This window comes from Scylla paramamosain, chromosome 23 (genome assembly GCF_035594125.1).
Source record: "Scylla paramamosain isolate STU-SP2022 chromosome 23, ASM3559412v1, whole genome shotgun sequence".
Lineage (NCBI taxonomy): Eukaryota > Metazoa > Arthropoda > Malacostraca > Decapoda > Portunidae > Scylla > Scylla paramamosain.
In genome coordinates, this window is record NC_087173.1 from 8,391,214 (window position 1) to 8,417,985 (window position 26,772).

At 39.6% G+C, this 26,772-nt stretch overlaps 2 protein-coding genes across 8 annotated transcripts in view; both read left to right on the plus strand.

Annotated features, from left to right (window-relative positions):
* Positions 1-1,526: 1,526 nt before the first annotated feature.
* LOC135112102 (zinc finger protein 593 homolog) lies at positions 1,527-14,765 on the plus strand. Its single transcript, XM_064026072.1, has 4 exons — positions 1,527-1,599; positions 3,671-3,789; positions 7,179-7,279; positions 9,347-14,765. Exons 2-4 carry the CDS (start codon positions 3,694-3,696, stop codon positions 9,564-9,566), a joined length of 417 nt encoding a protein of 138 aa, XP_063882142.1. The 5' UTR covers positions 1,527-1,599; positions 3,671-3,693; the 3' UTR covers positions 9,567-14,765.
* A 1,824-nt stretch (positions 14,766-16,589) lies between these two features.
* LOC135112103 (AT-rich interactive domain-containing protein 2-like) overlaps positions 16,590-26,772 on the plus strand; it is a 48,808-nt gene continuing 38,625 nt past the window's right edge. For all 7 annotated transcript variants that reach the window (XM_064026073.1, XM_064026076.1, XM_064026078.1 and 4 more), the window contains exons 1-3: positions 16,590-16,844; positions 16,947-17,040; positions 22,610-22,707. In XM_064026073.1, coding sequence (XP_063882143.1) covers positions 16,753-16,844; positions 16,947-17,040; positions 22,610-22,707 — 284 coding nt within the window. In that variant the 5' untranslated portion in view covers positions 16,590-16,752. The remainder of the gene's footprint in view (positions 16,845-16,946; positions 17,041-22,609; positions 22,708-26,772) is intronic.

The following is a 26,772-nucleotide window of genomic DNA, read 5'->3' on the forward strand; positions in this document are numbered from 1 at the left end:
GTTCACAGTAAGCATGATTTCTTTTCTTTTTCCTTTATTTATTTTTTTTTTTTTTCTGAATATTGCTATCGTAATTCTTATTTGTTGTAAATACAGGGAACAGTCAGTGTTTCAAATTATATCAAATCAAATACTAAAGAGAAAAGATCTATTTCATGTTTTTACAGACAATATAGTTTATTTTTCTCTTATCCAAGTCCTCAAAAAAATTTTTTTTTTAAATAAAAAAAAAAGCGGAAGAGAATAGAAGCAAGATGAAAGTCAAGCCTAATCTCCCCTTCTCCCTCTTCCCTGCCATTTTTCTTATCTGCTCCATTCCTTTCTCTCTTCCTTCATCCCTCCCTTCCCTCTCTCTAGCTCCTTCCATCCCGCCTTCCCTGTCCCCCCAACGGCATGACAGAGCACAGTGTCATCACTACATTAATGGTGTGGAGTTTTATCTTACAAAATGGATGGCTAAAATACGATCTTTCAGGATAACATTTTCCTCTCCAACACTCTTTCCTTATAGAGCCTCTTCATTCACCGCCTGGCAACCTTGTCTCTCCTTCTCCCGGCTACGTATTTCCCAACTGTGTACTGGTTCGTCAAGGGCGCTCTTGAACCGCCCCCGCCACTTCGGAGTTATGTTGTCATTAGGTCAGGTCAGGTCAGATTTAAAATTATCCCTTGTAGGTGACTTTGTGTAGGAATCACAACGAGAGTATTTTCGAGAAAATGCTATAGTTATTAGTTAGTTTTAGAGCTACAGCCGAGCGTCATCTCAGGAAACCAGACGAATCAGTTTACAGTTTGTAAAAATGCCTTCCGGCCTCCCCATCCTTTTCCTCTAGTGTTTCCTTTTCTTCCTTACCTCCCGCTTTCCCTTCCGTTTCCCTCGCCCCCGCTCGCTTTCGCTCCTTCCATCTCTCACACACTAAGTTACTGACATGATTCAAAACCTGTTCATGTCAAATTGAAGGAGTCCTGTTACCTGTGCATGACGGTGACGGTGAAAATAGTGATCGATGTATTATGGTCTATCATCTGCCAGCGTCATACACACACGCACACACACACATACAGCTGACTCCGACATATCTAAAGGCCCGTGAGGCAGCATCTCCCTAGCTGGAGGAAGGCCAAAGGCTGACCGTAGCGCCATTGAGATTATAAATTATGGAAAACTGGAACATTTTTCTTATGTCTCCCAACGGACATCTCCATTTTCTTTTTTCACCTCCATCATTCCCGCTCTCCTTTTATTATGCACTTTTATTACAAACATTTCGAATTGTACATAACTGCATATACAGAACTACAGTTTTCCTCTTAAATATTTGCATATTAACTTCATTATCATCATCATCAGCAGCAGCAGCAGCAACAGCAGCAGCAGTAGAAGTAGTAGTAGACAAAATATGCAATATTGTATTATTAAAGTTTATTTACTCTTATATTCTACGAAGGTCCGAATACAAAAAAAAAAAAATAATAATAATAATAATAGATGAATAAATATAAACTGGAATTTTTTTGTTTCTTGATCTTGAGGTAAACGGCGCAACTAGATATTGCGGTACTTGGCTCACAACAACACGCAAGGGTAGCCACGTGAAGGTGAGTACGGGGTGAGAATATGAAGAACTGGAGGAGTATACACCTTGTAATCTTTTTTTTTTTTTCGGTAGTTGTACCTTATCTGTTATGAAAAAACGATCTAGAAGATTTTCATGAGCCGTGATATTCAATTTACCTGGTGTTACTGTGGGATGGAAGAGGCGGGGAGATGTGTGGATAAAATAATTTCAATATTGTGATTGACTACATAGAAAGTCTAATTTGGGGTGTTCCGTTATCCTAACCAGTAAAACTGCAGTTTACACAATACATCTTTTTCTCCTCTCTCCCCCACAAGCTTGGGGACCTGGTGGGAAAGTGGGGTGTTAGGGTTGGGAAAACCATGTTATGCCAAATTTTGACATTTGTCAAAGGATGAAACGCCATATTTCGAAAACTGAGGAACTTTCTAGCCTAACCTAGGCAGAGGAGGCTTTGCCCCTCCCCCCTCTCCTCTGGACCCCATCCCTTAAGAACATTAACATAACATAACCAGAGCATCTTGCCCCACCTGCCCCCTGGAATGATTCTTAAGGACAGTAACCTAACTTAATCTAACTGGGAGGGAGCTTTGCTTCCTATGGCAAAACTGGCATAAAAGGCTAGTGCCAGGTTATAGAGTTTTACCTTGAGTTAGGCAGACACACGATGGCTAAGTACTTATCAGTTCACTGGCCTGTGACTAGACAGTATCTAACTGGAATGTGATGTGAGATGTGTGCCAATGATGGTAGAATGTTGAGAAGGAGCTTGTTGTGAGTTGGGCACTGGCTGGAATCAAACTCAGGTGAAGGAGCGCATTTGTTATCTGGCCACTGTTTGGAAGTCACCGACTCCCGGAATGTAAAACTTTGTTTTACATTCCAGTTTTGTTCTGGAAGTCCGGATCTGCAAGAATTGAATCCTCATTGGTTCATCCACTCAGTATAATGGATTGTTGTATTTTAATTTAACAAATTCCCATCATCATTAATTTTCCAGTTGGAATGATAGTTCTAAAATCTCCCCCTTCTAGATGGCTTCTTAGGGCACCAACATAACTTAGCATATATATATATATATATATATATATATATATATATATATATATATATATATATATATATATATATATATATATATATATATATATATATATATATATATATATATACATACATACATACATACATACATACATACATACACACACACATACACACACACACATAACCCATATTCTCTCTCTCTCTCTCTCTCTCTCTCTCTCACAACAAGGAAAGTACTAGTCAGTCAGTAACAAACTCATAAATCCCTATGAGCAGCCACTGAAGACTGTCTTTGCACTCCGTGTAGAACAAAAGTTTCCTTCCATCCTCCCTTCTATTCAGATATATAAAATACAAAACTCTTGAATTTATTGATACAGTACTATATTAGAATACACAAAATAAACATTTTCCTCAAGTGTGAAATCCTTGTCATTAGTGTGTATGTCATAAGAGACACACATGTCAAAATGTTTACTAGCTGAGTTCCTTGACTCTCTTGTTGACAATTTCTATTTTCTAGGTTTGAATACATTAAATAATTGAGCCTGTGGAATTCCCAGCACACTTCATAAAATTTAGTGAGAATTTGTTGACTCAGTGACTGAGGCTGATGTGGTAGACAGGGAGGGTAAGTGGCACTTAATCATGACCTGACTTGTTACCATCAGCTTTTGTTACATCATGAATAACTTATAGCTAGAAATTCAGTAACTGTTGCAATCTCTATTTACTCAACCAGTACATTTTGATTTACAGTATCATGAACCTTATGTAATCAGGATTTTTTTACTTGCAAATGAGATTGGCTGGCCAAGAACTATTAACTTTATTACTACAATTAAAAACTATCAAAAGAAAAGAGTGTTTCTTCATTACTTTTCTCCAAAGAGTTGAGTAGGAAAGGTTGGCAACTTTAGTTGTAGAGTTATCTTAAATGATTTTGTGAGACTTGCACAGAGCAGCAGTTTTGTATGGAAATATGCAGTTTTTACTTTTGTTTTTATGTTGTGTTCGTGACTGTAAGAGATAAATTGTTTCAGCTGTGGTTTTGTGGAGAGGAGAGATGCCAGGTCCACAGAGAAGAAAGAAGTTCCATCGAGGAGACACACATCTGAAAAAGAGGTGGAGGACCAAGAGGCGCACTAAGGATCTTGATGAGGTGTGTGGGTGTTGCAGAGACTTTGTCATGGGCTTATTACCTTCTCTTATGGTGAGAAGCAGCTGAAGAGGGAATTCTCTTATGTGTGGTCTCACAACTCTGCTCTCAGTTAGAGATGGGGAAGCTTTCTCATGAAGTGGTGGTTGGCAACTGTTGCCCTTTATCTCTCCTTTCCTTTTATATTGTTACCAAGAGTACAAGTGCAGCATTGAGGTGTGGAGGAAGTGGAGACAAGTCACGACTCCCATTGAAATCTTCTGCTGTTCACTGTTCCACTTTTGATTATTTTCTTATATTACAGATCTCTATTGTGAAACACTTCTTTGTATATATCGTATTTTTCTTATTCACCAAGATCTCACACCCAACAGCTGTGGTTCTCTGGGAATGACAACTGCATCTTTTCCTCTCCCATTTGTTGATTAGAGGAGCTTAGGGGCCACACTAATCTCTGCTAATCTCTCTTCTTTCTACAGTTACATCACCTAATACTCACTCCATGGGGAATAATTTATCCAGTCTTTTCTCCCCACTGGCTATAAAGTGGCATCCCCACTATTTTTTCTCACAACAGTGCCTGCCAATAAATTGTGGTGAACAACCCCCAAAAGCAGCTCCGTTTGACAGACATTCCACAGTCAGGAACATAGTTATATCACTAAAGACTAGATGTATCTAGTATCTCTTCTTCATCTTGCCTGACAAGTATACAGCAGGATTCTACTAGTGAGTAGACATCAAAGGAAGTCGACAGGAGATGGGCACCATACAATATGCCCATGCCATGGAGACTGCTGAACAGCCACAGCCTTGCCTCAGCAACTCATGCTTCCTAATTAAAAATTAGACTCTATACATAATTATGCTCTGTGCTTTGAAACCACATGTATTCTGTCTATCTATTCATTAATTGATCTACACTTAGTGCCAAACAACTTTAGAACATGCAGCAACATGAGTGTCACATTACACCTTCTTTCACAGTGAAAAAATGGGCTGGAAGAAAATAATTACAGTGCAGCTTGGTTAGCCCTTTGCATGTATTTTGCTGGACAGATAAACAGATCCAGTGCTTCAAAATTGTCAAAAGTAGTCACAAGTTATGGGTATTTCATAGACCACTCCTTATTTCCTTATTTCAGCTCATAAAATAAAACTTAGTGCTCTGCTGTACTGCTGCTGGATGATGGTAGGGTTCAGGTAGTAGAGTTGGATAAGAAGGATGAAACATTCAGTGTGATGGTGAAGAAATGGACAGCTCAAAAGGCTTGTTGTAGCTACAACAAGCCTTGATAACAAGGATCTACATTGTAGTTGCACTAGCACTGATAGCACTTAAATTTATACAGTAGAACCAATAAACACAAGTCAGAAGACAAATTTCTACTAACCCAAATGGCTTATGGATACATTTTTTTCCTTCAAACACAAATGCACCATTTTGGCCTGTTTTTATGACATGTTAAAAAGTATGGAATGGGATTTAGAGAAATTTATTCCCCAAATACTACTTAGGGATTTTGAAAGTAAACTGTCTGGCAAGGTTGTTTGTCAGCAGACCACCCTCCTCACTTATTGCTGCCACATGTGTGTTATGGCCCCCCATAGTGTTACAACCTGCTTTACTATTCATGCGTTCTTTCCCAGCTTTTCCTGTTCCTGCTCCAATGTCAGCAAAGGAGCCGGTGTTCCCTGGCAAAGGACTCTGTCACCATTGCAGTGAAGGGGATGATTGAAAACCATGAAAGCAGTGTATTGGGAATTGACGTCACAAGGATATTTGACCAGTCACCCTCATCTCTATTATTTATTATTTCATTCATATTTTACCATATAATGCTTTTAGCAAAGTTAGTTACTTGAAATACCTAATCCCTCTGTTGTGCAGCATAGAATAGCTTAGTTTACAGTGCACTCATTATCAGTGGTATTTTCCTCAGCAGCAGTAAATTGGTCTGGAGTGTATTGATGAATTAGAGTGTGTGTGTGTATGTGTGTGTGTGTGTGTGTGTGTTTTTTTTATGCTTTATCTATTTTGTTTGCTCATTGGACATCATATAAAGAAGAGGATTCCTAGCCACCTCACTTTGTCTCTCATAGTCATTTCTTTATGACATACAAGGAATATAGTGGCAGTATTCCTAGCCCCTGCCACACAACAGTTAGGTTGAGGGGATGGCCACATCTAGAATGGATGAACTGTGTGAAGAAAGCTCTGAATGAGAGAGAAGTGATTGACCGTGAAAGAGGTGAATGGAGAGCGACAGTTGTGAATGCATGAAAATAATGCAGTCTTGTCAGACCCTGGGAGGGGGTGTGGAGTGTACTTGGCAAGGTCCATTGGTGCACAAACCCAATTAGGGTGTGAAACCCTGCATCTGCCATGGTCTTATGATTGCAGTAGGTGCAGTGAGGGGAACAATCTCACTATGAAAGGGCAGGGTAAACCAGTGTATGCTATTAAGCCTTGCTATAGAAGTATGTGGCTGGCTGTGCTATGCCTGAGCTCCAGGAGTGTAGTAGTCCACAAGACTGTCCCTTTCTACCAGGGGCCAGCAGGACTAAGAATGTGAATGATGTGTGCATCAACATATGGTGCTTTGTCTGGGCCATCTGTGTGGGATAGACGACCTAGTATATAGAAAGATTATTATTATTATTAGTAGTAGTAGTAGTAGTATTTTGTATCATTATGTCTTTGAAAGTGTGGGGAGCATAATACTAAACGCTTGCATCAGTTAACAGCAGACATGAGATGACAGCTGATGAACTGAGGGAGAGAATGAAGGTTGTGTGTATGTATTAGTCAGATAAGAAGATGGTTCAAGTATGTTGAAAGAATGGCATTGACTAAAAAGAATTACAAATTTGAATGAAGTTGGTAGAGTTTTTACTATTAGATCCAAGGAAGTATGCAGTGAAGTGATCCAGGGCAAAGAACAAATTCAGAAAAAAGTCAAACTAATTGTTCCAGATAGAGAAAAGAATTCTAAATGAAGAGGGAATTCAGGAATGTAGATGTCTTAAAAACTTCTCTTACACAGGCCAAGTCATAGGAAGGGGAAATACAGAGCAATGGATTCCCTTTTAGGACCAACTTTAGCAGATGCATTTTTGTGTCATTAAGAAGGAAATGGATTAATGAATGCCTAATAGGTTTTAAGCCTATTATTTATAAAAGATACATAGATATACCAAGCTGACATCCCCATTAAAGGGGGGTACCTTTTATCCTTGTAGGAACAGATACAGAGATATACTCATATCGAGGTTTAAATCATGTATTCAACATTTTATACACCCCAGTATTTGTAACTACCAGTTCTGTTCTATTTAGTATTCTTATGATGTGGCATTTGTTTTGCTTATACTGCCTTCATACATTTCAGATTGATGTTGATCTCAGGGAGGAGAATGCATCCAAACTGTTGCACCAGGAAGTGGACGACGACAAGCCAGGTGGAGGACAGCATTATTGCCTTCACTGTGCGTGAGTATCATGCTGAACCCTTGAGATTACCTGTTTTCATCAGCAGATCATTTGATTGGATTGGTGCATGAGGAGAATGTGGTGGTAACACCCGACGCTTGTCTTGTAACATTGTGGCTAATTTTGACAGAAACATGATGGTTGTTTTTAGGTAATATTTCTAAGTGTATACCTGCTATGTTTCCAGCAACCTGAGAGAATATCTGATTAGGCCACTTAATAGAGGTAAAAAGACTATTCACTATTAACAAAAATATAAAATGTGCCAGTATAGCTTTGAAAGTGGTGGAAGTTAAGGTAAGACTGAGTGAGGACAGACTTTAAGTAACACTATAACAATTGTCAGACCAGAACTAAAAATTAAACTGAAAATGGTAGGAACAATATCTGAAAAAATATGTGTGATGTGTGAGATTAGTGAGGAAATAGCTTTGTAGAAGACAAATAAAGATCGGGGAAAAAATGTTAGTGAAATTAAGTAATTGTTAAAATAGTCATAGAGAGAAATTTAAAGAAATATTAAAAGAAATGAGAGAGGAAAATGAAGGTGTAAGTGTTATGAAATTAGCCTGTGTGTATACCAAGTTATATAATGTGGAATTTACCTGATGTGGAAGCAGACCTAAGTTAGGCTAAGCATTTTATAGTATACAGACCTGAGACATATAGGTACTTAGCTGTATTCTTGGGTGGAATGTCTGCCTGGAGGAGTAGTAAGCTGAGTGAGAGTGAGGTGACTGCTCTGCATGTAGCAGTTGGGGTGTAACTGCTACTGATGCTCAAGTGTAACTGACTTGAGTGGGAGTAGGAGTGTAACTGTTGCACTGCATATGAAGCAGGCTGATGTTGGTTTTATTCTGGGAGTGCAGATCCACCTGATCCAGATCCTCATTGGTTCATCCACTTATTAAGGTGGATTGTCATACTTAAATTTATATTTTTACCCACCAGCATGAAATACCCTGTTGGAATGATAGTTCACACATAAGCAAGGATATTAAGAAAGGGATGGCATAGCATAAAGCAAGTGCTCCTCTAAAAGCTGCTTAGGGAATTAGTACATAATATCACCTGGGAAAAATAAATAAATCAAACAAAATAACATACAGAGGAATGTGACTGAGTGCAACAAAGAAACTAAAGAACATGAAAGAATGAAAACAATTAAGGATGAGAGAAGACATGGTGATTACGTGCCTTGTGAAAATAAGGAAGTGATAGAGTAGCTACATTTATTATTAAACAGGGTATGATATGCATCTGGTGGGTTGGGATCACTCCTTTACAGCCTAACAACTAACTAGGCCAAGTTTATTTAAATAATTACTGAGGTTAATGTTAAGATATTCACCACTTTGCATTTGCCTCATATTTGTACTTCACTTAAAAACAGTAACATTTGTTTGATGTTATTGGGTGAAAATGTCCTCCCTCCTTAGAGATGCAGAGGCAAGGAGATGAAGGAATGACAGTGGGTGTGGTTGTGAGTGTGTCTCAGCTACCAACTTCTGTGACTTCTGTGACAAGAGTAGAATATGTATTTTACTTGTTTCAGTTACATGTATCTCTTCATACAAATTTATTTTTAAGTATATTTGTCTTTATAATGATGCTTTCCAAGTGTACTTCTTTTCTGACTCACTTCACTGCATCACCAGCTTTTGACTCAGAAATTGCAAGGATCTTTCCTATTTTTCCATATTCTTTCCTATTTTCCCCATGTTTTTTTTATTATCTGGGTTATATTTTCAATTTATGTGGTGCCAGGACAGCCAAAGCCATCCAAAATCCACTTTGGCCTTTGTGATCATTGCGGAATAAGTGCTTATCTTTGAGTATCCTGCAGTGGGGTTCATTCCCTGGCAGTGCACTTCACAATGACTGATTTATTTCACTTTAAGATAAATTTTCTAACGTTTCCATGATGCCCTACAGCTTACCATGGCAAATGTTTATGGCAAATATTATTGAGGATCTCTCTTTAGCATTAATATCTTGTTTCTTATTATTATGACTAATTCTCTTTATTATGTTTTAATACTTATTGTGATATATATTTTTCAACAGACGGTACTTCATTAACAACGATGCACTGAAGAGTCACTTCAAAACCAAAGTTCACAAGCGACGACTCAAGGCTCTGGAGATTGAACCTTACTCCATTGAGGAATCTGAGAGGGCAGCAGGGATAGGCTCCTATGTCCCTCCCAAGAAACGTAAGATGGAAACACAACCAGTGGATGATGGAACCTTTCATCCAGAACAGGAAGATGTTGACATGAAATAGCAGATCCTTCTAGAAGGAGAGGGAAGGGTGAGGGAGGGAGGGAGGAAGAAGGAATTTTGTTATTGACAAATGCCTTTCTTTGTTATTCTTTTTCATGGTCTTTATTAATATACAGTATATATTAATTAAAAGAAAAAAATTCTTCAAAGCTATGGTTTTATTGTTCTCAAAAGATGGAAGTGTGAAAGAAAAGGAAGCATGTTGTTAGATATAATGTAATTGAAAGTGCATTACTGTGGTCACACTTAGCCTGTTCTGTGGTACCTTGATACCTATGAAAACAAAAGATTCCAGAGGTAGAGAGAAGGTATGGAATCTTGGTGTCAAAGAGTAGACATGTATGGGTAAGACAAAAGTAATGGTAAACTTTGTTACTGCCTGAGTTGAACTGTAGGGAGGATAGCTGTGGCTTCTTCCCTATTCTCCCTACATCCTGTGATCTGTGTAATGACTGAGTGCAGCAATTACACTCCAGTTGTTGCTAATGTAAACATGGCTTAAATCCATGTTCCTTGGGCTTGTCATTGCCACAATTTTCCCAGTATGTATCCCAAGTGTTCACCTTTGAGAAAGTCAGAGTGGTAGCATCTGGACATAATAGGGAGATGGAGCACAAAGTTAGGAGCAGGTGAAAGTTGTAGTTTTAGTAACACAGAAATCTTTCCCTGCATGTGAGAGGGAGACTTTGTATTATGTATGAAAAATGTAATCTTTTGTGAGTGTGATGCCAAGAAATTGGAACATACTGAAGAGGTGTGGAGGTGCAACTCTGCTGAAAGACACAGCTTAGTAAGGACAAAGTTGAGACAGAAACTTAAAACGTTGTATCAGTAGGTGCTGAAGACAGATTGATTGGTGTAAGTGGATAGTAAGGATTCAAATGAGTGAATGAAACATTATGTAATTTGAATGGAAGAGAGTACCAATGCCATATAGTACAGAACAAAGAGAATACAGGATAAAGCACATACCAGTCAATAATTCAATAACCAGACTCCAAACCAAAGCAAAAAAACATAATTGTGGCTACAGCAAGCCCAGATAATAGATTTATGCCATGGTTATATTTACAATGACCAGTGTTCATTGGCTTGCCAACTGAGACACCTGTAGGTAATAATAACCTCCTTCATTGTTATTTGACATCTTTCTTTAATCACAAACCACTTTGAGACATTTAATTGTTCTACAGCCACCTCCAATCATTGTACTGGCTAGAGATTGCAAAATCTATTCTTATTTATCCCTTTCTTTCTTCTAGATGCTTATAAAGACTCATGGCTTTTAGTGCTGTAAATTGTTGCTCATCACAGTGAAAGGGTTAAAGTGAGAAGACCAGAGTGTACAAAGATGCTATTTATGGACTGAAGCTGGCAAAGACTTTCCTGTCATGTTCATACTCTCAAAGAGGCTCTCATATTCACAGCATCCACTTCCCTTTGCATAACCTCTTTGTCATTGCATTTTCTGTCATTCTCTCAGTGACCAAACAATCTGAGGGTGCTGCATTTGACTATCTCTACCACATCACTATTTGTTTTTTAATCTCTAATAGATATGTCACAGCTTCCATATCACTTTCATTACTTTCACCATCCATCTTATTCATATATCTCTTCCATTATTTGTTCCATTGATCTGATGTCATACTTGTTTACACAATGGTCTTTCTCTGGATGGTTCTCAACTCAATTGCATTATGATTTTCTTTCTCACATCCATCACTTTTCTTTCTCAACTTACTCTGACAGATATTATCTTACTTTCACAGTCATTACTTTTGTATGCTTTATTTAAATACACAAATGCCCAAAATACACCCATTCCTTTTACACACGAGTCTCATAGCAACCATCTGATCCACACGTCAACATCATCTAAAATCATACTGCTCACCACAAGTTGCCTCTACTTCTGCAGTGAAAGTTTTTAGAAGTTTTCAGCCTTTTACCTTTGTTTTTTGGCCACCTTGGTAGTAGCTAGGGAAGAAAACATGTGTTATAAATTCTCATATCTATGGTAACCTTATACTCTTTCACCTTACTAGTGGAAACACATTTATCAGTGATAAGGTGGGAGAGTGCAAGGACATTTTGTAAACCTTTGTTTTAAGTGAGGGTTATCATATATGACTCATTGGAGCTGCATGTTACCACGAAGCAGGAGTTAATGTCCCTCCTTTCTTTCTCTTTAGTTTATCCATGGCAATTTAAAGTAGGCAAATTTTATTTTATCCTTATGACTTATGTATCTAAAATTAAATAACTTGTACAATCACCTTATCTAGCAGTTATTATACTAGTATATAACTTTTATTTAAATCATTCCTAGATGCTTACAGCTACACACTCCTTGAGTCATATGTGTTTTACCTACTATGAAGATGCACCAATAGGTAGAACTCAGTAGAACTCAAGCCAGAACCATGCATGTGAGTGACGAGCACACCAATCATTTGGTATACCGCCGAGTCCTGTTCATAAGAAAGGGGGGTGGGGGGAGGAAATATTGGCGACTCGATAACTTGACATTTGGGAAGACTACTTTTTTTTTTTTTTTTCAATTGAGCTTAAATATGGATAGGTGAAGTAGCAATAACTCAACATATTTATAGTGACCCCATTGCTTTGGTGGGAAATATAAAGATCAATTAAAGGTATTGCATAAGAGTATTTATCCAGCGCTGACCTCTCCAATGATACTCCTTTCCCATTGTAATTGCTTTCGCTCTGCTTTCTGACATCAACACTGAATATATCTGAAATACTGTTTTGTTTTTTAAGAATTGCTTGTCAAAGGGCCCTTAATACTCGAACTTTGTTACTGGAAGCTGCTGTGATTTGTAAGGATGTTTTCATGATTCTAGAGATATCCTGGTAAGGATTTTGCGTATTAAATGAGAGAGAGAGAGAAAAAAAAAAAACTCGAATAATCATTGATATGGCTTTTGAAAGTAGTCCTCATACGAGAACAAAGTTTTTTCAAGTCAAGGTTCGTGGCTTTGTTGCTTGGTTCATTTATGGCAGATCGCTATAAGACCTCGATACCCACTACCTGCCCTTCACTTATCTGTTGAATATACCTTTTACTGGTGACACCGCCTGTTCCGCCTCCCCCATCTACTGCAACTACACGGCAACAACATTTGCGTATCGAGCTAATAGAGCCTAAGGGTATTATAGCAGTTCTCCATAAATCTTGAACCGTACCATTTTTGCTCCTTATCTTTATTACCACTTTTAAAAGACTACTGGAAGTTATAGGATTTTCAATTGTTTATATGACTAGTGATAGTTTTGACAGCTCAAGAAAGATTATACACAAGATAAAAATGATAACATTTGTGGTCCATGAAAATAGTCTTTACGAGAGCCAACAGCGTTTCACATTGTGGTTCTTGACAACTAGGTGGCTCCATTGAAGTGTACTGTCAAGAAGGCATTTAACTCAGCAGAGAGAGAGAGAGAGTACTATTATGTATAAATTTTTATCTCAGGGTAGTGAGGTTTGGTGAAGCATCGCTCAAGGTCAGGCTACGTAAGATTGGCGTCACATTACAAGCTACCCACGCACAACGCCACCACCAGCAAGCGAGGAGTAAACAGGTCCTATCACTGGGTCTCGTCTATTTTTTGTTAAGGAGAGAACGAAAAATAAAGTGATACTACATCAATATATAAATAGGTGGCTTATAAAGAAAAACGGGAATTATTATTAATATTATTCGTTATTATTATTATTATTTTTATTATTATTATTATTATTATTATTATTATTATTATTATTATTATTATTATATTATTATTATTATTATTATGATTAAAGGTACAGAAAATAAATCATTGGAAGGTCATAGAAAGAAGGGAAAGGAAAAGGAAAATTCTGTTGCAATCTCATCCAGTACAATGTACAGTCGTGAAAAAAAAAAAATATTGCGACAATACCAAAAGTGATATTACTTTTCATTTGGGTTTATAAAATTACAAAGATTAGTTATAAATTCATTTATTCCGCGTAAGCTTGTGTATATCAGCAGATTTTACGTGGTGGTACATTATTACTTATTTTGAGGTGGTAGCAAACGAACTATGTCTAGCTAGGCAGCGGTGATGGACAGGAGAGCAGAAGGAAACGGGTGATAGTGTAACTGTTACGCAAGCCACGCAACATTTTTTCCCCCTCGTTCCAGAAACAATTTGTGGAGAACTACTTGTATAATAATGGAATATTTGGAACCTTTGAGATGCTTTTTTTTTTTTCACTGCTGTATTATAATAATTCTGGGACTTCCTTTAGCGGTGTGAAAGTGTACGTATAGAGTGATGTGGTAAGATGTCCAAATAGTCTCTGCGGCCTGACTGTGGTGCTTACATTGCCGGTCACTCTAACTATCGACCAGCGCATAGAATTCTGAGGTTTTCTTTAAGTACTGTGTCGTTACCTACAGTTTACCAATAAGTTCAAGATAGCATTGTTTCAAGCATTCGTACTAAACACATCAATTTGCTCTGCCATAATCATTATATATTAATGGCACTAGTTATTAGTAAACCCCACAAATAGGACCAAATGCATGTAATGACAAAATATCCATATTTCAGATATTGGCATAAAGAGGTCTGTGAAATAATTATCGCATTGCTAAGGTTTATCGTGGTAAATAACAACACGAAGCTGGACACAAGTTCTCCTCAGCCACGTTTAAAAGACCTGAAACAAAATGTTTAATATTGGCATTAGTATAAATAGAACTGACATTATTCTCGCATTGAACAAAGTATCGCGCCAGGATGGGTGCGGAGAAAGGCGGCGGCACCACGCTCAACCTCCGCCTGGCACCCAAACTTTGCCCGACGGAGACGCGCCTACCCAGTGGACTGTCAGATTGGAACTGCTGAGGCTCAGTTGGGAGAAGGGGAGAGGAGACTGTACCCTCCCCCTCCTCCACCTCTACCTCCACCACCTCCTACCTTCCCCTCCCTCCCTTCTCCCTTCACCCCCCAGCCCGGGATCGACACTCGGGCGCGCTCAGAACAGTGGCAGTGCACCGTAGTCGCCAAACGTTTTTTCCACGAGGAGGAGCCAACCTTGGGCCATGCTCGCGTGTGGGAAGCGTGGCGACTTGTGCGGCTGAAGCGCCTAAACTTTGATACATCCATTACATTTATTTATCTACTTAATTGCTTTATTATGTGTTATGTTTAATTACTTGAGGTTTATAGTTATCTGTTCTTATCTTTCTCATGTGGCATATTGTTCACATCTAAATAAATTCCTATATTACACCAGATTTTATAAATATGTAATATGGTACCCAGTTTGTTGATTGCTTTGTTGTGAGTGGCTTTTAGTCTTTAACCCGTTTTTTTTTTTTTTTTACTCTTCTCATTGTTGTTTGATTTGTGATAGTTTTGCTGAAAACAAATAAGATGACCTGATTTTTTTTTTTTTTAAGTCACGTTGAATAGTATACATTAGCTCTGGTGTCCCCATTAACTCGCAACAGGTAAACTGGGGAAGCAGCGAGTATGCTTTTCACTCAACAACCTACCATCAGTTCATACATTTCTGTGTAATTAAACATCCATGCAACCAATTCTCCCTAGTTAAAATATTTTCAAAACGTATTTTCCATTAGTTCAATTTTTTGAACTAGGTAGGTAGTTTTAATATACTGTGAGTATAAAACCAAGACGTGCAACTAGCTGGTTGGGAGCTGAGGGTTGCACTGAGAGCCTTGAAGAAAATATGCAATGAGGGGGGGAAGCTGTACGTGGGGAGACGAACGCATGCCAACCTTCCCTAGCACTGCAGCCTTGTTCGTGATACCATTATGCATTGCCTTCCCAACTCAGGCCATTTGGGAAGATAAATGAAGCGAGTTTGATCAAGAGGAGTGAGTTACTAGAAAGTGTTGTAGATCTTGCAAGCAGACTAGATGCGCCGCTCCGCTCGCTCTGACCGCTTGCTCTGCTCGCTCACCTGAATGTTACGTAATAGAAGCGGCCACCAAATAATCCTCCGCCAATTACTGGTAAAGCGCTGAGTCTCGTGTCAAGACAGTAATGAAAGCACCTCCATGACGATGCACATTATAGAGCATCGTACACTTAGGACGGAGAAGTGAGACGACCTCCAAGGCTGGGTATTACGGGGAGAGTGAAGGAAAACGGCGACGACCTCTTCTCGTCCTCCCAAGGCCCGACTCCTTCCCATCACCGAGGTTTCTCTAACTTCTAAATATCGATTTTGCCTTCCACTGCTTGTCTTTTTCAAGCTTAGGGAACATGGAGGATGATATGTATTCGAGGATCTCATTTCGGCGCCAAATACCGCCTCTCGACATGGTTTAAAGCAGATAGACATGGGAAGACAGAAGGGGCTGAGCGAGACAATCTGGGGTGGTCGATACAATTCGGGATGGTCCGTTCAGCGAGGCGCGGGACCCCTCAGCGTCACCCGTCCAGAAACCCTTCGGCGCGCGCCCTTTGCACCTTCAGTATTTTCTATGTCATCGAGCCCTTTGCATATACCCTCAAATTCGGTAATAAACAGTAACTCATCAGACATCTGGTGCAATGAGGTGACGCCCTGTTACTTCCTCCCGTCCGCCATTTTGTGATCTCGAACAAAGAGTTTCTGTTTTTGTGGCGTAATTTAACCTCTGTACAGGCCTCGTGGCATAGGTAGGCTTAAAAAATATTTCTGGTATTACATCTTCTTTGACATGGACTTGTACCCGGGCATGAAAGGCATTTATTGTAATGTTAATCAATAAAGTATTTCAGGACCTGCGCGACCGTCGCTGGGTGCAGATGAGCCTTTAGTTCCCAACAACCATCTGAAGACTCTAGAAAAATACGCCATATTTTTTTGCAACGTATAAGGTGCTTCCATACAGAAAATTAAAACATAGAAGATCGTAAAGTACTAAAATTTAGCTTATTATGATTTTTTATAACGAATGAATAAGGATTTTGTGTTGGTGTGTGTCGAGTGTGGTGGTGGTGGTGAGGTGGTGGCAGAGTATTGGAACGCGTGGTGGTGAGCCGCTCTAACACTACTTAGCGCCGGTGTGTCCTGCTGCCTCCCTCCTCCAGTGTCCAGTGCGCCGCTCGTGACTCCCGCCCTGCCCTAGAAATGTGCTCTCGGTGTTTTTGAGTTGTCGCTTTAGTGTGTTACCACCATGACTAAAGAAATGAACAAGGACGCCGAGGCTTACGATCGGGAATATGATGGATTTCTGAAGCAGCTTGAGGAGTTTCATCAGCAGAGAGGGTGAGTAGTGCCGTTATGCTTCTACCATGGGGGGATTTTGAGGCATAACTCGTGATTTATTGATGTGATATTGGTTCTGATGTGTGTTTTTGCTCTCTACAGGACGCCATTCAAGCGCCTACCACGTATTAATGGCAAGGGAGTGGATCTGTACCTCCTCTACGTGGTGGTGACGGCGCGCGGCGGCTGGCAGAAGGTGGGGGATCTCGCCACCACTTGTATTTTCCCGCCACTGGCACTCTGGCACCTCACGCACGCCACCAAGCACACACCTACCTCCCCCGCCCGCGCTCTTACACCCTCATTGTCACCCTGACCCTCACACCTCTATCCCCTGCCCGTCACACTGCTACTTTGACCCCGCCACTGCCTCCTCACCTCGCCTTGCCCCATCTCCACCCCGCTCTCCCACCTCCATTTTCACCCTGCTGCACATACCACGACGTACACGCACATACATGCCAATTACATGTATACATATCATCCCTATATGTCATTTAGTGTAGGACGTGGAGTCATCTAAAGTCACGAGGACGAAATATGCCAAGTCAAGTTACGGTGTGGGGTGGTAACTTGTGTCTGGTGTGTTGTTTTCATTGTACACCATCAGCTGCTCTCCTCGCGCAGTATTACTTTTTTTGTTCTCTCTCTTGATTAGCCACGGTTAGGTTCGTTTTCTTCATCTCGGTCATATTATGGTTTGGTTTGTGCATGCTATCCTAATTATTGCATTTCAACAAAGGTAAGATGGCAGTAGCGTCCATCCATAACTTGTTGCTAGGAAAAGTGTCAACATAGTGCCACACTGGGGAAGGGAAGGGCCACTTAACACTCATCACAAGGGCACTGTTGTGTGTGTATTGCTTTTGAAAGTGTCTGCATTGCTTCTGGAATAAGTTGTGTTGGAAAAAAAGATGAAGTGAGTTAGGTCGTAGCAGATAGTGGTTATGTAGGTTAGACAGTGATAGAAGATAAATTCAGGGTTATTGACTTTAATGAGGCATACAGTGTTGTGTATGTTACTTTGTGAAATATATACACTTTCTGGAATGGGTTGTGATAGATTGAATTCAGCAAGTGGGTTATCATCAGTAGGTAGTGTTAAAAATAGATGTGAACCACTTAATCTGATCAGAAGTACATAGTACATAATGCTGCAGGAAGTGTCAAAATAGTTTCTGAAATAGGTTGTGGTTGTGATGCACTGGACAGCTTGGGTAATAGAATAATTCAGAAATAGGCTGTGTTAGAGATATGTAAATTTGGCAAGTTAGTACTGATAGGCAACTTGGTCTCATTGTTTGTTGAACATGTACTTTTGTAGGTATCTAATCTGGTTGTAGAGGTAGAATAACTTTTTTTTTTTAATAGAATAGGTTGTGCTGGAATAAGATTTAACAAGAGCTTAAGTACATAATGTTTCTGGGATGGGTTTTATTAGAGAAAGGTAAATTTAGTAAGTAGTAGTAGGAATTAGTATTTATATTGTTTTTGAGATAGGTTGTGAGGGTGATAATGCAGGTATTAATAGTAGTGGTAGGCATGGTGATAAAGCCAGTTAGAAGTGGTAGGGAGGGTGGTAGTTAAAGCTAGTTAGTAGTGGTAGACAGGGTGATAGATAAAACCAGTTAGTAGTGGTAGGCAGGGTGATAGACAAAGCCAGTTAGTAATGGTAGGCAGGGTGATAAATAGTTATAAGTGGTAGGCAGGGTGATAAATAAAGGCAGTTAGTAGTGTAGGCAGGGTGATGGATAAAGCCAGTTGGTGGTGGTAGGCAGGATGATAGATGAAGCTAGGCAGGGTGATAGATAAAGCCAGTTAGAAGTGGTAGGCAGGGTGATAGATAAAAGCCAGTTAGTAGTTGTAGACAGGGTGATAAAGCTAGTTATTAGTGAGAGGTAGACTTGTTTATAAAGTATCTTGTGATGGTGTCAAGAGCAGTTATATCTGTTAATCTTTTGTTAGCTTTGAGTCCAATCCTATGAATACATTTGGCTTTGAAGTATTTGCATAGATGGGTTGTGACTAGGCAAGCTTAGACTCAGTTTCTTGTGGTGGTGTCAAGAATGTTAGTCTCTGCAAGTCTTGTGTTGGCTTTTGATCCTGGAACTATTAGCATAAATTATTTAAAAGTCACTTGCTAATCAAAGAAAGTATAATTTTCCTTTGATGTAGTAATTAGTGGAAAGACTTATGGCTGCAAATGAGGCTCTCAATATCCATCCCTTTTGTAATCTCCATATCTTAGGGAAATTGATTAATTCTAGCAATGTAGGAGATTAGTTTAGCTTTGGATGTTGGCTCAGGTTGTTTAAGGATTTATCATAGTTGGTATGTCTTTTTTAATTTATTGATAGTACCTGATTTATTTATTTATATATATATTCTTGTGTATTTGTTTTGTCTATTCATTTGCATGTTTATTTTTTGCTTTAGGCGTCGTAGAAAGATGTAGGTAGTTTAGAATAAAGTACAAATGACAGGATGATGTTATAGCAAGTATTTTTTAGGACTTTGGCTTGTGTTGCTGTTTTATCATTCATTTTTCACCTACTTATAAATTTTCTGATATTATTATTATTATTATTATTATTATTATTATTATTAAAATAGATAATTTGGTTCAGTGACAGTTGATGTTTGTGTGCCTTGCCTTTGATGGTACAATACTTACCAGAAACACAGGAAATTAAGATGCATTCAAACATAAACTTTGCCGTGCTTTATTTGTGCTTCTGTTGACTCTACACATGAAGCAAAGCTATGCATCCTTGGCACTGATGGAATCTGTTCAGTACGACATTTACAGCTTTGATTAAACATTAGTCAGTGTGACTACAGGATTGTGTGTGTGTGTGTGTGTGTGTGTGCGCACTTACGCGCATGGGTGCTTCATATGAATGACTAAAGATAGTATGACATTGTGTGTGATAAGAAAGTAGGTATGCTCTATTTTGTGAAGGGTTGAATATTCTTCCCAACACAGGAGATATGGCTGGAAAAGTACCATCTTACCTGCAAACAAATGGAATGTGACTGCAGTGGAATACTTTTTTGTTGTTTATTTATTCATTTATTAAGTCATTCATTCAGGAACAAGAATTTTTTTAGGATGTCAACATGAAATAAAAAGAATATTTTCATTTTTAATAATTTGTGGTGAAGATGTACTTTTATATGTTTTCTTTACTTTGATTTTACTGTTTGGTATCATATATCTAGCTATTGGTGCTTGAGTAAGGAGCACATCAACACTTGCACCAAATATTATATTCTTATGTAGATGGTTAGGAGGATAACAATTCATTAGTATGAGATAATTTAGAAAAATACAAGGGAGTTTTAAGTTTTTGTTTAAATCATGATATCATTCCTGGTAGCTTAGTTTGATGTATTTTTTTTTTATCTCATTCTCTGGATACATATTGACATGTTAAGAGCAAGGAGGCTGAATTATAAACACTCATCAGATGTTTTGAAGTAGAAAGATGATAAAAATAGGATCTGAAATGAAAGGAAATTTTTTTTTTTTTTTTTTTTTTTTTTTTTTTTTTTTTGAAGGAAGATAAAACAATATTCAAATAAAAAGATTTTGTAGATTTTTAAGAAGGCATTTTAAAAGAGGTAGAAGTATAATTTTTTTTTATGAAAGTAGAAAAGTAGACAGCTTTTTTTTTTTTTTTTTTTTTTTTTTTAAGAAATGAAGGTGGATGAAGAAAGGAAAGCAAAAATTCAAACACATAATGTATTGAAGAAAGAAGAAGACAAATAAATGTTTAGAATTAGTACTTTATAAAGATAGACAAGGAAAAGTTGGAAATTAAGCACAGCATGCTGAAGTGAAGGAAGAAAACAAGTTCTCAAATGTGAATACACTAAGAAAGAACTGTTGTATTGTATTAAGAACTTGTTGTAAAGGGAACAGACATTTTGAAGAAGGGAGCATAAGCAAGTTTTGATGTAAAAAAAAAAAAAGTATCAAGGGTTTGCCAGCAACAGATTTAAGTACTCTCTCAAGGCAAAGACACACACACACACACACACACACACACACACACACACACACACACACACACACACACACACACACACACTGGCAAAACAATGTACCCAGCAGGAAAGGTCACTGTTATATTAGGAATCTGCATGCATGATAAATCTGGACTCACTTGTGTCAAGTCACTTGAGAGATTGTCACCTGGCAGGCATGTGAGCAGTGTCATTGTGGAAATGTGACATTTTAGGTGTAGATAATTGGGGTGTAAAGAGGTTTGAGCTGTACATTGAGTTTATGCTGGTGGATGATCTTGGGCTAATGTTTCAGTAAAGTTGGCATGTTCCAGTCCTGTGAGTGATATGACTTCACCATCCATCATTATCATCATCATATCACTAATATCAGCAGTGTTCATAAGCATATCTGTACAATAAGATGCAGGAGGGTGCTTTTGAGTGATATGTCATTGCTTGGTTATGACATTGCTCACTCATAATCATCAGCAAATGCATCAGTTATCATAGGTTAATAAATGCCAGCTGAAATGGTGTATCACCATTTCAGCTGGCTTTCAGCAATGAAAGCCAGAGAAATAGTGTATCACAATCACAGTTTCTGAAACCTGTTTGCAGCACAAAGCAAGACAAGTGTATATGTATGTAACAGAACTGTAGGGGGTAACACTTCCCTTGAGGCCCACCAAGGGGAGTGTTGGATGACTGACCTCAGGGAATATGGTAGATGAGGAGAGAGAGAGAGAGGTATTCACAAACAAATTAATGGGGTACCTATACCCTCATCTACATTCAGGTATCATGTTTCATTCAGCTATATACCCTTTCCCTGCAAAGGTCAAAGTGCATGGAAATATGCATGGTTGTTCATTCAGCCATTTGTACACACATATATACATGCTTACATTGACTCACCTACTTCCCTTACATTTATTAAAGTTTATATTTTAGTGCCATTTCATGCCTTTCATTCCCTGTAGTCATTCCCTATGTTAACATTTTGGAATACCTACCTACATACATACATATAGGTATTCATTTCCTTATTGCAGATTGTTTAACTTTCTTAACCACATTTGTATATGTTGCATGATATTACAGTGATAGTGCTGCACATAATTAATTTTCATTATGTTTACATTTACATTATATTATCATTGCATTTTCCCTAACATTGTCCTCTGTATCACTTTGGATCACTGTCTTCATCTTGTTCCAGTGTCATGTCCACAGATCACTGCTGGTGCCCTCCTTTGAGTTACTCATATTGTTTGCATCCCCTTCTTCCCAAGCTTAAAACCATGCTAGTTTCTCTACACCTCTCTCTCTCTCTCTCTCTCTCTCTCTCTCTCTCTCTCTCTCTCTCTCTCTCTCTCTCTCTCTCTCTCTCTCTCTCTCTCTCTCTCTCTCTCTCTCTCTCTTCCCATCAGCATAGTTATCTTGTTTGCATCTCATCTCCTGTCTCTAGCATATAGTCCTTTCCAGATCTCCCAGTGTCTCTGTCCAGCTTAAAATCACACATTCCCTGTCCCACCAGCACACAGTTTATAGCACTTATTCCTTTAGCTTCCAGGTCACCCTGATAATCTCCCAGGAACACTATATCATCATGTACACATTCTCCTGCCACCAAATGACCTATGTGATTTAATTTCCCCAGGAGCTGTGAACATATTTACATTAGAGCATCACGCTGTCACCACTTACTGTAGCCATTCTTTAGCTCCAAGCATCACCACCCTTTCTTGCTCTAGGTCAATGCCCGGTGTGAGTGGGAAGACATCCTTGAGGACTTCCGTCTGCCAGCTGCCTGTGTCAACTCTGCCACAGCCTTGAAGCACATCTACATCAGGTAAGTGTTTGTTGCATGCAGCACCATTACCATGTGAACCCTACCTAAGTTCTCTGCAGTGAGGCAGTACTGTAGGTAGTAGACTGATGACCGCAATCATTGGTTACATTGTTATATTGTACAAATATCTCAGACATGGATGTATAGCATATTCACATTTAGTTGAGTTTCACTCATAATGTTACCATGAAATTAATAAAAACACATGTAAAACAAGTAATAGCTTTATGAAGAAGACAAGAATATTACAGAACACAAAAACTCCAGCAAAATATACCAGTTGTGGCATTACATAGTTACAGAATGTTTTAAAACTATGGATTGTCTTAGAGTAAAATACAAAGCAGTAACTCATTGATGAACATTGTCAAGAACTTTACCTTAGAACTGGAGGGGTCATGTTACATAACTATGGTACCATCCTATAAGCTGGAATATGTGATAGTTGGCAATCATGACTTCAGCAATGTTAGAGTGTGCCCTATGGTTTTGGTTTGGTTAGGTTCCTGTGCTTTTCTTGTGTGTAGAGGATTTTTAATATGACTGATGGGGCAAGAGTTAGAATTTTTAACATGAATGATGGGGCAAGGGATACTGAGCAAACTGAAGGGAGTACATTTTTTAACAAATTAAGTACCATATAGTAGAAAAATGACCAGAGGAGTACAACTGATTTTTTTAAGATGATAAGTATAACAGATCAAAGGAATTAATACACAGCTTTTTGTGTATTAAGAATATAATAGACAGTGAATATTAAACAAAGGTAAGGACTTCAAAGGTATGTTTGATTGGCCAGTGAATACTGAATAAAATGAAGAGTGTAGCAATCATTTTTAACTTAGAGGTATAATGGATGATTGAAGTGATTCACAATATGAAAAGTATTACGACCAGGTTCCATAAATTTATAGAAGAATAGCTTAGCAAATTATATTCTATTGAGGTTTAGCTAATAGAGTTGAGTGAAGTCAGGTTAGTGTGTCTTCCAGGATAACTCTGCTATACCTCACTCAACCTAGCCCAGATACTAGTGAGTCAGGTCAGCCAATCCCTTAATGCAGCTGTTAACCCAATCCAGCCTGAAGAGAGTCAGTTAAGTCATTTTATCTTGCAGGATAATTGTTGATGCTCTAAATTGTTTAAAAATAAATACTTAGATAAATAATCAGAATCATTGGAACTGCTCTTCATTTTATTCGTGGAAAGGTAATCTGATACTCTATCTTTGTTATCTTTTACCCTTACTATATTTTATCCTAGCTACCTGGATCCCTAATATATAAGTCCATCCTTCTCCTCGTATAGGTGCCATTCCCATCCTTCCTGTATGGTTTAATCCTCTTCCCTTGTGTAATTGCAAACTGTACCTATTTTTGACACTTTCCCTATCATCCCTTATGATGTAGTTACCTTGAGACAAATTTCCCTTACACACATATTTTAAAACTTCCCTCTTTGAACTATTATTTATTTTGGCAGTGCAGGTCTTTTAATTCCCCACCCTCTCTCCTCTTATAGCAGTGGTTGAGGCATGCCCCTATTTATTCCCCATATTGGCATTTCTAGCACCCCTTCCTCCCCTCCCTCCATTCCTGCACCCTTGCCACTCCAATACATAAGAGAATAGTATAGTAATGCCCATGTTTAGCCCTCATGTCTCCTCCTGGGCTTTTCACTGGCTCCTCCCTCTGCCTTATATAACCTGTCTTCCCTTCATTGCTGCTGCTTATCAGTCTCTCCATCAATCGGTCAGTCTTTCCTTCCGTATGTTGTAAATTGAAGGTGTTTTTTCCTTTTATGTAAGTGATGGATATGGTAAAAAAAAAAAAAAGGGAAAAAAGGGAATGTTGTGTAGTTTTTGTGATGCCTTATCCCTCTGTGTGTGTGAAAATAGCAAATGATGTATACCATTTTCAAACCCGTTTCATATATATTTTGATACATACCTGCGAGCATTTTTCATTAGGATGGAGTGTAAATGGTCGAGTTTTTTATTTGTTTTTATTGATGGAAATTGGCAGAAATTGTTGTTTTATTGTTGCGTTGGTTATTGTTGTTAATTATGCCGTTCTGTGAGGCATAGGCTTGCTTTGTTATAGTTGTTATTTATTTATTTAGTTTATTTATTTGTTTTTTTTTTTGTGCATGCAGGTAAAATAGTGTGCAAGAATTATTATTGTCATGGTTGTTGATGTTTTTGCCACTCTCCTCCCCCTCTGCCTCCTCCTCCTCAGACTTTCAATACTGTAATGGTAATATGCTGATCTGCCAATACACTAAAATGTACTGTAATAATAATAATAATAATAATAATGATAATGACAGACACGTTATTGCATATTACTGTAGTGAATACATAACAGAAATTAAGGAAATAACGGACTTTGCTTTGGTGTGCTATATTGTAACGAGAGAGAGAGAGAGAGAGAGAGAGAGAGAGAGAGAGAGAGAGAGAGAGAGAGAGAGAGAGAGATTGCTAGTCTAGCCAGTTTATCGTAAGTGTTGCATCACTGTTACTATTATTAAAAATCATAGTGAGGTATTTCTCTCTCGTGTTGAGCAGAAAGAAGAATGATGGAGACCAGTGAATAGTAAGGAAATAAAGGAAAATGAGGATCAGGGAACAGTGAAAACTAGAAAGTGGAGAGAGAGAGAGAGAGAGAGAGAGAGAGAGAGAGAGAGAGAGAGAGAGAGAGAGAGAGAGATTGGAAAGGTGGGAGCAGCAGGGAAAACAAGCAAGGACATGAGGGAAGCAGAGCAGTAAGGTGGAGGAGGTTCGATATGCGGGGCAGAAAGGTGCCATCACGTGGAGAAGTGGAGGGGGGCGTGACGGCGTGACGGCTCCGGGGGTGTGGTGTGGCGGTAGTAAACAGGTCCTGCGGGGGGCTGAGGAGGGAGGGTGAGGGAAGCACGTGGCGGGCCAGAGGTGCGGGAGGGGGTGTGGGCAGCGCAAAACGTTTGTGGAGGGGTGCGCGGGCCCCGGTGACGGTGGTGGTGGTGGTAGTAGTGGTGGTCGGGGGTGCAGACAGCGTGGCGACACACACACGTACACACACGCACACAACCTCTCCTCTCACTCACACACACACACAGGGCCGGCCGCTCACACCGCCACTGGGCCACATGCGAGGCGCACTCACACACTTCCCTCACTGGGTGTGTGGCGGCGGCGGCGGCGGAGGCCACACGGGAGCTGCGGCACCTACCACCACCACCATCACCACCACTACCACCACCATCGCCGCCGCCTCTCCGAACACGCTCCTGACCCGCGCCACTCCCACACTTGTTGAGTCATACACGCTTCCCTCGCCTCCCACTTTCTCTCCCCCCTTCCCCCCCTGCTCCCTTTCCTCCTTCCTTCCTCCACGGCCCTTCATCTGGAGAGGTCGGATGCTGCTACGCCCCCTCCTCCCCACACCTCTCCACCTACACGCGGAGGCCATTTGCTCTCTATGTCCCGTGTAGTTCCTCCAGCTCCACGTGTGTTTGTGCCTGGCTGTCCTTTCTTAAATTCTATTTTTCTTTCTTTTCCTTTTGATGCATCGTTATCAACAAGCTCTTGGTATCTTACTTTGTATTCCTCTGTGTACCCAGCTGTAATCTTCCTCACTTCACATCTCAAGCCTTCCTTGCCTTACGGCCATGCAACTTCGTTGAGGCTGATGTGGTGGTGGTGGTGGTGGTGGTTTACCTGCTTTCACCTGGCAATTGTAACCCAGAACGTGACTGGTGATACTACTTCATCAGATGCTCAGAAGCGACCCGGTGTTTACGTTGGTATATATCAAATTCCCGGGACATGGCGTACCCCAGGGCCAGGTGTTGTGTGGTTGTGTGATGGCGGCTGTGGCAGTGGTGGTGGAGGTGGTTGGGGCGGGGTGGCAAGCGGAAGGGTGGAGCAGGAACCAAGCATTGAGGGGTGTTGGGGGGAGCATATTGCCCACAGCCACACTGACAGTTATTCCCGTCGGGATGTTCAAGGAAAGGAAGGAGTGGCGTGGCTCGGCGTGGTCCCCGCTGCGAGTGTTGCCTCGGTGCTGCCGTGTTGAATGCCAGGCG

Excerpts from the sequence above, each read along its gene's own strand:
- LOC135112102 (XM_064026072.1), top strand. The coding sequence starts at position 3,694 with ATGCCAGGTCCACAGAGAAGAAAGAAGTTCCATCGAGGAGACACACAT. Across the intron at positions 3,790-7,178 it reads GCACTAAGGATCTTGATGAG|ATTGATGTTGATCTCAGGGA; the intron begins GTGTGTGGGTGT and ends CATACATTTCAG. Across the intron at positions 7,280-9,346 it reads CATTATTGCCTTCACTGTGC|ACGGTACTTCATTAACAACG; the intron begins GTGAGTATCATG and ends ATTTTTCAACAG.